The sequence below is a fragment of the Desmodus rotundus genome, chromosome 2 (genome assembly GCF_022682495.2).
Source record: "Desmodus rotundus isolate HL8 chromosome 2, HLdesRot8A.1, whole genome shotgun sequence".
In the NCBI taxonomy this organism is placed as follows: domain Eukaryota; kingdom Metazoa; phylum Chordata; class Mammalia; order Chiroptera; family Phyllostomidae; genus Desmodus; species Desmodus rotundus.
In genome coordinates, this window is record NC_071388.1 from 148,009,249 (window position 1) to 148,022,399 (window position 13,151).

The 13,151-nt window shown below is 37.4% G+C and overlaps 1 protein-coding gene across 5 annotated transcripts in view; it reads right to left on the reverse strand.

Annotated features, from left to right (window-relative positions):
* The window catches only part of WDSUB1 (WD repeat, sterile alpha motif and U-box domain containing 1), a 57,412-nt gene that overhangs the window by 21,879 nt on the left and 22,382 nt on the right, over positions 1-13,151 (reverse strand). For 4 of the 5 annotated variants that reach the window (XM_024579820.4, XM_024579819.4, XM_045187363.3 and 1 more), the window contains 4 exons: positions 12,640-12,680; positions 12,455-12,561; positions 11,582-11,761; positions 5,467-5,607 (listed from right to left, as the gene is read on the reverse strand). In XM_024579820.4, coding sequence (XP_024435588.2) covers positions 5,467-5,607; positions 11,582-11,761; positions 12,455-12,561; positions 12,640-12,680 — 469 coding nt within the window. The remainder of the gene's footprint in view (positions 1-5,466; positions 5,608-11,581; positions 11,762-12,454; positions 12,562-12,639; positions 12,681-13,151) is intronic. The other variant, XM_045187362.3, reaches the window with a different exon arrangement.

Genomic DNA, 13,151 nt, shown 5'->3' on the forward strand with positions numbered 1-13,151 from the left:
AACGATACACAGAAACAAATGAAAACGATAATACAACATATCAAAATTTGGTGGATGCAGCAAAAGTGGCATTAAGAGGGAAGTTTATTGCATTCCAGGCCTATCTCAACAAACGAGAAATCTCAAATAAACAATCTAAAATTTCACCTTACAAAACTGGAAAAAAAAAAGTTTAAAGTTGGTAGAAACAAGAAAATAAAAAGATTAAGAGCAGGAAGAGCACGAAATACAGAACAAAAGGACTATAGAAAAAATTAATGAAACAAAGAGCTGGTTCTTTGAAAAGGTAAAATAAAATTGAGAAACCTTTGACTAGGCTCATCAAGGGAAAAAGAGAAAAAGACTCAAATAAATAAAAAATAAAATAGGAGTTACAACAGATGCCACAAAAACACAAAGGATTACACAAGAATACTATGAGAGGCCATATGCCACTAAATTTGATAACCTGGAAGAAGGAGACAAACTTTCAGAAATATATAACTTTCCTAGGCTGAATCATAAAGAATTGGAGAACCTAAATAGACTGATCAACAGTCAGGAAATTGAAACAGCAATCAAAAACCTCCCCCAAAACAAAAGTCCAGGACGGCTTCACTTGTGAATTATAGTGGACATTGAGAGATTTAATACCTAACCTCAAACTCTTCCAAAAAAATTAAGAAGAGGAACTACTTCCTAACTCATTTTGTGAGGCCAGCATTACTGATACCAACATCAGGCAAAGACAACACACCCACAAGCACCGCACACAAATTCTAGGCCAATATCTCTGATGAACATAGATGCAAAAATCCTCAACAAAATACTTAGCAAACTGAATGCAATAATAGATTAAAAAGATAATGTAATCAAGCAGTGTTCACTCTAGAGACCCAAGAATGGTTCAACACATGCAAATCAATGTGATAAACCACACTAACAACATCAAAGTTAAAGATCATGCGATCATATCAATAGATGAAGAAAAAAGTTTGACCAGATACAACACCCACTTATGATTAAGGTACTCAATAAAATGGGTATAGAAGGAAAGTAACCTCAACCTAACAAGGCCGTACATGACAAACCCTCAGTAATTAGCATGCCTAATGGCGCAAAACCAAAAGCTTTTCCTCTAAGATCAGGAACAAGACAAGGATGCCCACTCTCACCACTGTTATTCAACACGGTACTGGAAGTCCTAGTCTGAGGAATCAGGCAAGAGGGAAGAGAAAGAAGTAAAAGGCATCTAAATTGGGAATAAAAAAGTGAAGCTGTCACAATGTGCAGATGACCTGATTCTGATAAAGTAGGTAGTTAAACCAGCATGAGCAGAGCGGGAACATAGGCCAAGTACAGACTGCCACCAAGGCAGAAAATCCCGGGTGCCTCGCAACAGACAAAACTGGGAAAAGTAAGCATTACAGGCTAGGACCTTACCCTCAAGGTGGTCTTTCCGCCCACAGCATGTAGCTCCTTACGCAGTTTGGACCCCCTGACCTTTCATATCGCTGGTCATGCAGCTTAGACCCCCTTCGATGATGAACAAGGGGGCTGGAGGGTAGTCTCACAGGATCCCATACAAGCCCTGGCATGATCACCCCCTTAAGCACTAAGCCCTGAGAACAATGACGTCCTGATCAGCAGCAAATAATCTCAGGAACAAAGCCTCGGCTCTGTTGACCACAGACACAGAATTCTGGTCAAACTAGAGATAACATCTAGGCCTCAGTTGTGTTTCAGCTCCAGGCCCAGAAAAGCAATAAAACCAAACTAAGTGATGCCATGGCTGACATCAGATGCAATGGCTAATGACCCCTTACTCTAGCGCTGACCATCAGTAGAGAACATGGCCCTGAAAGAACACATTTGGAAAACCAATGAAGATTCTGCTGAGATTCTCACCTGACATCTCCCTTAAAATCCCCACTTTTGGAAAACAGATAAAAACCCTTAAGATGAAGGACCCAGTGCACACATGCTCTCTCTTGAGCCCGTCTGTACCTTTCCCCCCTTGTTTCCATAGGCTCTCCCTCTCCTCTTTCTCTCTCTCTCTCTCTCTCTCTCTCTCTCTCTCTCTCTCTCTTTCACACCCACACTTTTCACCCACACTTTTATCTACCCCCTTCTTTCTTCAGGTACACTCTCTCTAGAGCATGCTTTCCCCCCTCTTCTTCCCTTGGGAGAATTATCTTTGCTTTCTGTCTCCTAAGCTCCAAGGGCCCATCTTTTGCCACTGTAACTTGTTTCCTGAGCCCCTGCTGCCCGGCTGGCTCACTTCTTCTACCTCTGTGACTTTCTAAATAAACTTATTGTGGTAGAGTTCTTGGCTCTATTCTTTCTTAGCCAAACCCAGCAATAGAGGTCTAACTCCACAGTTAACAATTCTATACATAGACCACCCTAAAGACTCCATCAAAAGACTATTAAAAAGAATAAACAAATATAGTTAAGTTGCAGGATATAAAATCAATGTACAAAAATCTGTTGCATTCCTATATACTAACAATGAAATAATGGAAAAAGTAAAACAATCCCACTTGCAACTGCAACAAAAAGGATAAAACATAGGAATAAACTTAATGAAGGAAGTAAAGAACCTATGCACTGAAAACTATGCAACAGGACACTGTTGAAAGAAACTGAAAACAAAGAAATGTGAGGATATTCTCTGTTCATGGGTTGGAAGAATTAACAGGGTTAAAATGGCCATATTACCTAAAGCAATATAGAGATCTGCTGCCATTCCCATCAAAATCCCAATGGCATTTTCCAAAGAAATAGAACAAAAAAATCATCAATTTGTATGGATGACCCCAAATAGCGAAAGCAATCCTGAGGAAAAAAGAACAAAGCTGAAGGTACCACATTCCCTGATTTCAAATTATACTACAAAGCTAAAATAATCAAAACAGTATGATACTGGCAGAAAGAGAGACATACAGATGAATGAAATATAACTGAGAGCCCAGGAATACATACATACATATAAGTACAACTAGTTTTCAAGAAAGGAGCCCAAAACATACAAGTAGAAAGGAAAGCCTCCTTAATAAATGGTGGTGGGAAAACTGGAAAGCCACACACGAAAGAATGAAACTAGAATGCTATCTGACGCCACACACAAAAATTAACTCAGTGGATGTAGGGTGTCCAACCTCCTGGCGTCTCTGGGCCACACTGGAAGAAGAAGAGTTGTCTTGGGCCACACATTAAATACACAAACACTAATGAAAACCAATGAGGGGAAAAAAAAAGGTTTCAAGTAAATTTACGATTTTGTGTTGGGCTGCATTTATAGCCATCCTGGGCCCACTGTGGTCTGTGGGCCATGGGTTGGACCCCCTGGCATTAAAGACTTAAACATATGACCTGAAAAAATAAAATACATGGAAGAAAACATAGGCACTAAACTTATGGTTCTTGGTCTCAGAGGGGTTTCTGTGAACTTGACCCTAAATGCAAGGAAAGTAAAAGCAAAAATAAATGAATGGGACTACATCAAAATAAAAGCTTCTGAAAAAAATTATAAAAATAAAAGCTGTGCAAAAGAAATCAACAAAGGTGAAACCAATAAAATGGGAGGATATATTTGCAAACAATATACAAAGAATATACAAAGAACTCATACAACAACAACAACAAAACCCCAAATAATTCAATTAAAAAATGGGCAGAGGACCAGAACAGGCACTTTTCCCAAGAAGACATACAGGTGACCAACAGAGAGATGAAAAGATGCTCAACCTCACTAACTTTACAGTAAATGCAAATCAAAATCACAATGACATCCATCTAACACCTGTTAAAATGGCTATTTATCAATAAGACAAAAAAAAACAAGTGCTGGAGAGGGTGTGGTGAAGAGAGAACCCTTGTCCACCACTGTTAAATAGGTGCAGCCTCCATGGCAAACAGTAAGGAGGCTCCTCCAAAAATTCAGAACAGAACCACCATATGACCCAGCAATCCCTCCTCTGGGTATCTTATCCCCAACATTTGAAAACTCTTACTCTTAAATGATATGCGTACCCCTATGTTCACTGCCGCATTATTCACGATAGTCAAGTTATAGAAACAATTTAAGTGTCCGTCAGATGACTGGATAAAGACGACATGGCACATACATATATACACAATGGAATACTACTCAGTCACAAGAAATAATGCATGGGTATTGAGAGTGTCGCTAAGTGAAATAAGTGCAACATGTCCGGGGGAAAACGACAAGACTCATGTGCTTTCACTCATATGTGGGATATAAAACAGAAAGCAATGAACAAAGAAAACAAAATAAAAACTTACAGACACAGACAACAGTATGGCGGTTACCAGAGGGACAGGGGACCAAACACATGGTGGCCGGAGGAGACTAGACTCTGGGTGGTGAGCACACAGAGGCTGTATTACACAACCTGAAAACTTGCATAATGTTATTAACTGATTTTACCTTGATAAATTCAATTTTTAAAAAATGATGAGGAAGTTAAAATACTAGGAAAAAGAAAAGAACAATTTAGTGCCTTCCTTGCAATATAAGGAATACAACTCCAAACAAACATTAAACTCACCAAAACAGAGTTATAAAATTCAATAATCACAAAAACTGGAAAAACAGGTACTCTTAAATATATTGCTGGTAGTACTTTTTTTCTAGAAAACAATTTAATAACAAATTTAACAAAAACTACCAAGACTGTTCTTTTCCTCGCTCATGAAGTATTCTTTGATTGGCTAATGCTGCCTTGGGACACAGATCCCTTGAAAGTAACCTAAGTACGGTAGCAACAGAAAGAAAGGGGCGGCAAGACACGCAGTGCTATTTACCATGCAAAGTTCTGCAACTCTTCCATACACCAAGTAGTAGAAGATTCAGACAACATGTAGCCTAGAGCCACGACAGAGTTATTCAAACTGAAAATTACGTAGACTAAGTCAGTGTTCAGAGAGATGTATATAATTATGTTTTACACAAAATTTAAAAACAATATAATATGGAATCACTGATTACAACTATGTAAAGTATGTATATTTACTGACAAAGATTAGAAATTAATGTGGAATGATGCAACTTTATAGTTTTTAAATTCTTATTTTGTAAGGTTGTTTAAATTTGTGATAGACAAAATAAACATAAAAGACCTCAACAGTCTATCCTAAAAAAAAAAAAAACACCAAGATTTTACCTTTACATTCTAGTAACTACACAATTCACAAGGTTAAGTAAAGCTTGTAAAACTTACTCCTTTTGTCTCACATCTTATCTAAACCTACTCCATCCAATTTTATTAAGAAACATATAGTGTTCAATAATAGCTCACCTCTGATCTAATGGCGTTTTGAAAAGAAAAAGATAACTACTTACAAGAAATGAAAGAGCACTTTTGAAGGTTTTCCGCATTAAACAAACTTATGTGAACCGTCTACATCATTTATTCACTTAGCAACAGTGTGCCCTGGGACTGAGAACAGGACCGCACTTACCCGAAGCGATGACAGGATCCTGCATGAGCTCCCTAGTGATTGGACATACAAACTCATCAGGAATTTCGGAAGAAAGGGTTTTCACCTTTGTCCTGAGCTCTTCAATTTTCCTCAGAACTTTACTGCGCAGCCCTAAAGATTCTAAAAAGAAATTACTCTGTTAGGACTGGAGAACTACTGGTCATCTTTATGCAAGTCTTTACCAAACAGAGGAAGATGTTCCCTGTTCCCACGTCTAGAACAATCCGACAGTTCTACTTTAGGTGAAGGTGTTTGGACTGACATGGGTAGGAGAATTACATCCGGAAAGCCCAATACTTCCCACAAAAAGCTGCATGAGCTTGCTGTCTGTTGGCGAACATCTTTGGAAGCTGGATATAAAACCTCCTTTCCAGTCGGAGGGTAGATCTGTTTCCAGTTAAGTAAAAAGATGTCTTCCTCTTTGGCTGGTTTGCTTGCAATCCCCTTATAAGATTGGAGGGGGTGGGTGGATAGGGGCTTAAGTTTCCTCAGCTGTGACACAAATTGGCCCCAAAAGGCTGGAAACGGGAGCTGATCTGAACTTGAAGCTCAGGCTCCGCTGCTGTGCCATAGCTGTGTACATCTGTTTGGACTCACGGCCACATCTAAGGAAGTGTGGCACGTCAACCTCGCGGCTGCCTGCCACTCAGGGACTGCTTCACTGCTTCCCTGTGACTTCTTTCCTAGGTAACTCATTGAAACCAAACTGAGGATTTGTTAAACAATTTATTATTTCTATTTTGCAGCTCCCAATTTACTCAATATTTTCCCAGCAAACCAGATTAGAAAAAGAAAATGTGTTAAAATAACTGAACATTGTTATTTGTTGTTTTGTTTGATATATGAAAACATTTATGACATATAAAATCACACCTAGGAGAGAGGGGAAGAAGTTCATTAATTTGCTGAGCCCTTAAATTGCAATGGCAGCTCTAATGAATTTCACAAGCCATCTGGGGTCCTCTAAATAGATCAGATCAGAGGTCGCAACTTTGGCTGTTCTTAAAATATGAGGGAGCTTTATTTTTTCTTGTGTCTATGAGTTTAATTTGTTGAATTTACTAACTTAGAACACAAACACTAGCCATCAGAGAGAAGCAAATTAAAACCACAATGAGATACCACTTCACAATGGTCAGAATGGTCATTATAAACAAATCAACAAACAAGTGCTGGTGAGGTTGTGGAGAAAAGGGAACCCGAGTGCACTGTTCGTGGGAATGCAGACTGGTGCAACCACCATGGAAAACAGTATGGAATTTCCTCAGAAAAGTGAAAATGGAACTGCCTTTTGACCCAGCAATTCTACTGCTGGGATTATACCCTAAGAATCCTGAAACACCAATCCAAAAGAACCTAAGCACCCCAATGTTTATAACAGCACAATTTATAATAGACAAGAGCTGGAAACAGCCTAAGTGCCCATCAGAAAATGAGTAGATCACAAAACTGTGGTACATTTACACAATGGAATTCTAGGCAGCAGAAACAAAGAAGGAGCTTATACCCTTTGTGACAGAGTGGCTGGAACTGGAGAGCATTATGCTAAGTGAAGTAAGCCAGACAGTGAAAGACAAATACCATATGATCTCACCTTTAACTGGAACATAATCAACAAAACAAACAAGCAAGCAAAATAGAACCAGAGACATTGAAATAACGAACAAACTGACAGTAACGGTGGGGAGGGAGGAGGGGATAAGGGGGGAAAAAGGGGAAGGGTCATCAAGGAACATGTATATAGGACCCATGGACAAAGCCAGAGGAGGATAGGAGTGAGGGTGGGAGGTGGGGGTTGGTGTGGCAGGGAAGAGTGGTGGGGGGAAATGGAGACGAGTGTACTTGAACAACAATAAAAAATAAAAAATAAACCCCCCCCACAAACACAAAGCAGATATCTAGTTCACTAGAGAATATGCAACATTTTGGTCTCCATTTCTAATATGATTTTCCTAATTCAGCTATTAGATCACCATGTAACTTAAATTGTATTTCAATTTTGGTTTGGGGCTGAAACTTTCAAAACTTATTTCACTGAACTTTAAAATGACTGTAACTACTAAATCTGAGACTCATCCTTCAAAAATAATTTCATGTCACTGAATCCTGTAAGGATTTCTTATTCTTTATTTATCTGGCTATCAGAATAGAATTCTATTACTGTTAATTATTTTTACTATGCCTCTCTTGAGTTTTCAAACATTGTATGTTGATTTCTGAAATTATCATTTTACATTGTCAAGTATTTCTGTGTAAAAGGTACTGTTAAGATTTTTTTGTGAGAGTAACGAGAAATCAGCTAATGAATATATTAAATTCACCAGAACTTAAGAAAACTACACTGTATTACCTACTTTCAGGAAGAAAGGGTAAACTACAAAGCAAGTAAGTTATTAAAGATAACTTTCGCAGTGTGGCCTGGGCACAGAATCATCTAATCCTAAGTATTTTCACAAAGTCAGCATTCTGTTAACTTCTTAAATGGCCATAAGCCTCCAAGAGATTCAAACAGGCTCACATACAATCTTTAATGTGTAAGGAAAGTATAATACTATACTTTAAAATGGTTTTCTAAAACAAACATTGTCAATTGACTCTTGATTAACAATAAATGTCACTATGAATACCCTATTTCCTAAGCTTTCTGGTTAATTATGATTTTCCTATAGAATACTGATAGTAGTATCTGGTTATTATGTTTATTAGAGCATGACCCTAGGACTTCAAACTGTTTTTGATAAGGATCTAGTATGCAGAATACATAAATAACTCTTACAGCTCAACAACAACAAGACAAATAATCCAGTTCAAAGAGGTCCAAGATCCAATAAGACATTTCTCCAGGGAAGATACACAAATAGCCAATAAGCACTTGAAAAGATGCTCCATACCAGCAGGTTAATGCAAATCAAAACCCTGATGAAACACCACTGCACATCTGCTAGGATGGCTATAATCAGGAAGACAGGCAATAACAAGAGTTAACAAAGACGAAGAATCTGGGAACCTCACACATGGCTGGTGGGAATGACAAATAGTAGAGCTGCTTCGAAAGACAGTCTGGCAGTTCCTCAAAATGTTAAATGTAGAGTTATTCTACTCCTAATTATACACCCAAGACAAATGAGTATATTCACATAAGTCATACATATATGTTCATAGCAGCGTCATTGACAATAGCCAGAAATGTGAAGCAACCCAAATGTCCATCGAGTGAGGAATGGATGAACACCATGTGGTAGAGCCACAGCCCTACAATGGAGTATTATGCATTCATAAAAAGGAATGGAGTACTTATACCCACAAAAACATGGGTGAACCCTGAAAGCATTATGTTAAATAAATAAAAGAAACCAGACACAAAAGGCCACATATTGTATGGTTCCACTTACAATAAGTGTTAAAAACAGGCAAATCCAGAGAGACAAAAAGTAGATTAGTGGTTTCCTGTGTCTAGGAAGTGAAGAGACTAGGGTTCTTTTAGGGGGTCAAACTGTTATGAAATTAGGTAGTGATGTGGGTACTAAAAATCACTGAATTTTACATATAAAAATGACTTGAACACTGAAAATTACAGAGCACTGTTGAAAAAAATTTTAAAGGACCTGAATAAACAGAAAACTATCCCATGCTTATGGATTGGAAAATTTAATAATTGTTAGGATGACAATAATCCTCAAGTTGATCCACAAATTCAATATAATCTCTGTGAATATCAGGTGGCTTTTTTTTTGGCAGAAATTGAAATTTTGCATAGAATTCATATGGAAATGCAAGGGACCCAGAGTAGCAAAACCAATCTTGAAAAACAAAAATGGAAACAAAGATGGAGAACACACACTTTTCAATTTCAAAATTACTACAAATTCACAGTAATTAAAACTGTGTGGTACTAGTATAATAGACAAATAAATCAATGAAATAAAAGTGGGAGTGCAGAAATAAACCCTTACATTTATGGTCAATTGATTTTCAACAAGGTACCAAGATAATTCAAAGGGGAAGGAACAGTCTTCTCAACAAATGGGGCCGGACAACTAGATACACACATCTAAAAGAATGAAGCTGGACCCCTACTTTATACCATTTACAAAAATGAAGTCAAAAATTGATCACACACCTGAATCTAAGAGCTAAAACTGTAAAAGTCATAGAAGGAAATACAGTTGTAAATCGTTGGTACTTGGGATTAAGCAATGGTTAGATATTATACCTGCAGCACATGCAACAAAAGAACAAAAACAGATAAACTGGGCTTCATCAAAATTTAAAACCTTTGTGTAGTAAAGGAAGAAAATATTTACAAACCATGTATCTGATATGAATCTAATATCCAAATTTATATATAAGCAACTCAACCAATAAAAAGACAACCTAGTTTTTTTATATGGGCAAGGGATCTCAATAGACATTTCTGCAAAGGAGATACACAAATGGCCAACAAGCACACTCATCATCAGGAAAATGCGTATCAGAAGCACAATGACAAACCACTAGGATGGCTATAATTTAAAGAGCAAACAAGCGTTGATGATATGGCAAAATTGGAATCCACACGCATTGCTAGTGAGAAAGGAAATAAAACAGCATAGCTGCTTTGGCAAATAGTCTGGCAGTTCCTCAAATGTAAGCATAGAGTCACCATTAGACCTGCCAATTCCGTTCCTAGTTATACGTCTGAGAAAACTGCGAACAGATGCCCACTCAATTAGGCATGAATGTTCCTAATAGCATTCTTCATAATAGCTAAAAAATGGAAACAATCTAAATTCAATCAACTGATGAATGGATGAGCAAAAAGTAATAAATTTACACAATGGAATGTTATTCAGTCATGAAAAGAAATGAAGTGCTAACATATACTACAAGGATAAACCTTGAAAACCTGCTAAGTAGAAGAGGCTGACACAAAAGGCTATACATTACATGATTCCATTTGCATGAAGTGTCAAGAAGAGGTAAATCCTTAGACAGAAAGTAGATCAGTGGTTGCCAGGGCCAAGAGAGAAAGGAAGTAAGAAGTGACTACTAATAGGTGTGGAGTTTCTTTTTGAAGGGATGAAAATATTCAAAATTAGACAGTGGTGGTAGTTATACAACTCCATAAATATATTAAAAACCGCTTATAAAAGGGTGCGTTTTATGGTATGTAACTATATCTCAAATTTTTAAATATTTTATTTTTAACTTTTAATTACAGTTTATTGTTTACGCTATTACAGTTGGCCCAAATTTTCCTCCACACAGTGTCCCCACTCCCTCAGGCAATCCCCACGCCACTGATCATGCCCATGGGTCCTGCATGTGAGTTCTTTGGCTGCTCTACTCCCTATGCCCTACTTTGCATCCCCATGACTATAACTACCAATTTGTCCTTCTTAATCCCTTCACCTTTTTATCCATACTCCTACCCCCAACACCCTCCCATATGGCAACCATATTTTTTTAAGTTGATTTTATTGGGGTGACATTGGCCAATAAGACTATATAGGTTTCAGGGCTACAATTCTACATCTGTACACTGCATTGTGTGTTCACCACCCCAAGTTAATTATCCTTCCATCACCATTTCTCCCCCTTTACCCTCTCCTGCCTCTCCCATCCCCCTTTCCATTTGGTAATCACCACACCATTGTCTGTCTATGAAGCAGGTTTGTTGTTTTCTTTTTGCTTAATCCCTTCACCTTTTCCACCCAGCCCCACTCCCCCAATTACAGTTACATGGTGCCTTTAGTTACCTAAACATTTATTTTCCATAACCCAGCAATTTTCAATTTTCATTCCTAGTCTGCCACAGGAATTTATAAAACCTGCAATACCTGACTATTTAGTCAGGGGCACTGACCTCTTTTCCCTTAGATTGTCACATAAAAAAGTGACAACAGCCAACACAACAACAGCCACCTGGTGTGACTGAATCAAAGTTGTACCCATTTTTTGTTGGATCAGCAAAAAATGTAACGTGGTTTTTGGTGAGCCACAGCATGTCAGGAATTAGCTCGTGTGTGCTGCGAGATGAGAGGGTGGAAGTCGCTGCCCTGCCCTCATGCACGTACACCGTCCCACACAAAGACACATCTTCCGCCGATCTTACCAATTTTCAAATCATCAGCCAGACTTTCTTTTGTAAGATTTAATAGTTCTTTCCCATCAATGTTATTCAGTTTGAAAACACCAGCGAGGTCTTTTAACTCTTGTGCACAAAGCCACGCTGAGACGTCATCTTCGGACCAATCTTCTGTAAATGGCTTCAGGTGATCTTCCGTGCTCCTTGCTTAAAAACAACCCCAAAACCCCACAAAAAAAGGCAAGTAAAATAACAACAAACAAAAGAAAAACTGTTTCCTTTGCAAACAGTCTCACTTTCTCCTCAAATTTGTGTTTTATGTTTCAACATCCTTTCAGAAAAATTCAGAAAATCAAATAGCATGTATAATTAAAGGATTATTTAATACATTAAATACTATTTTGGAACCTTTTTTACTAAATAAAAACAATTTTTCTTTACTATATAAAATTCTTACCAGCAAAAGAATTCTTTTGGCTCTATCACCCGCATAGCAGCACCACTATTTGGTTGATTCTGGCAGTCATTAAAACAAACTCTTAAATTATGTATCAATGTTGCCTGCCAGGGCCAAAATAAAACCAACAAAATAAAACTATAATTTCTACTTTGTTTGAAGGCTATATTTATCTGAAAAAATGAGGATGAAGTATAAATAATTAGCTTACAAAACTATGGGAAGTGTTATATACATGAACACGTGCCCAACTATTTATCAACAGTTCTAACATGGTCAACTACTTTATCACTGTTTTCTCTAAAATTATCTTTAAATTATATTCAATATGGATGTATGCTTTATATTGGAAAAAGTGATGTTAATACTTTGTCAAAGATGCTGAATTTCTGATTTTAACGGTGAAGGGGTTGAACTGGATTAAATATGTCGTCCTCACTAACCTTGGCAGAGTGTGTCCGGGTCAAAGTGCCAGATGTTCACAGTTTTGTCCATGGAACCAGTAGCAAGCAGAAGAACACTGGGTGCAAAGGCACACGTTGTGACGTACCTAGTTAATAAAAACAACTATTATATACCTTAGACTCATGTTTTAATTATATTAGTACAAAGGGGGTTAAGTTCAGACCTGGTATGCTGAGTCAATGTGTGAAGTATATTCTCAGTATTCTGGAGGGAAAAAAAAAAAGAAAACAGCTTTACATTTATTTACTCAGGCACAAATTACTAATAAAAACTTGTTTGACATAAATGGTTTATATGCTCTATGTATTTTAACATTATTATTAGTCACTAATATAGGTTGAAACTTCACCCAATGAATAAAGAATAGAATCTTTACCTAATAATATTATCAGATACTGGTTTCACTCTTTCTTAAATCAGCACTGTTGTCTATAAGAACTTTCCCAAAAATTTTTAGGGAAATTTTTTTGTGTACTCTAGGCTTTTAGTGATTTGTTTGAACTTACTAATAGTAACCTAAACACCTATTACATGAAACAATTTGTACTTTTGCTATGGCATTTGACTTGTACCCACTGCAGGACTGGTGAGTAAAAATTAGTCGCTTAGGTTCTGAGTACACTTAGCTGGCCATCCAGCATCTAGCTGTATATAACAGACTCATATATGTATTTT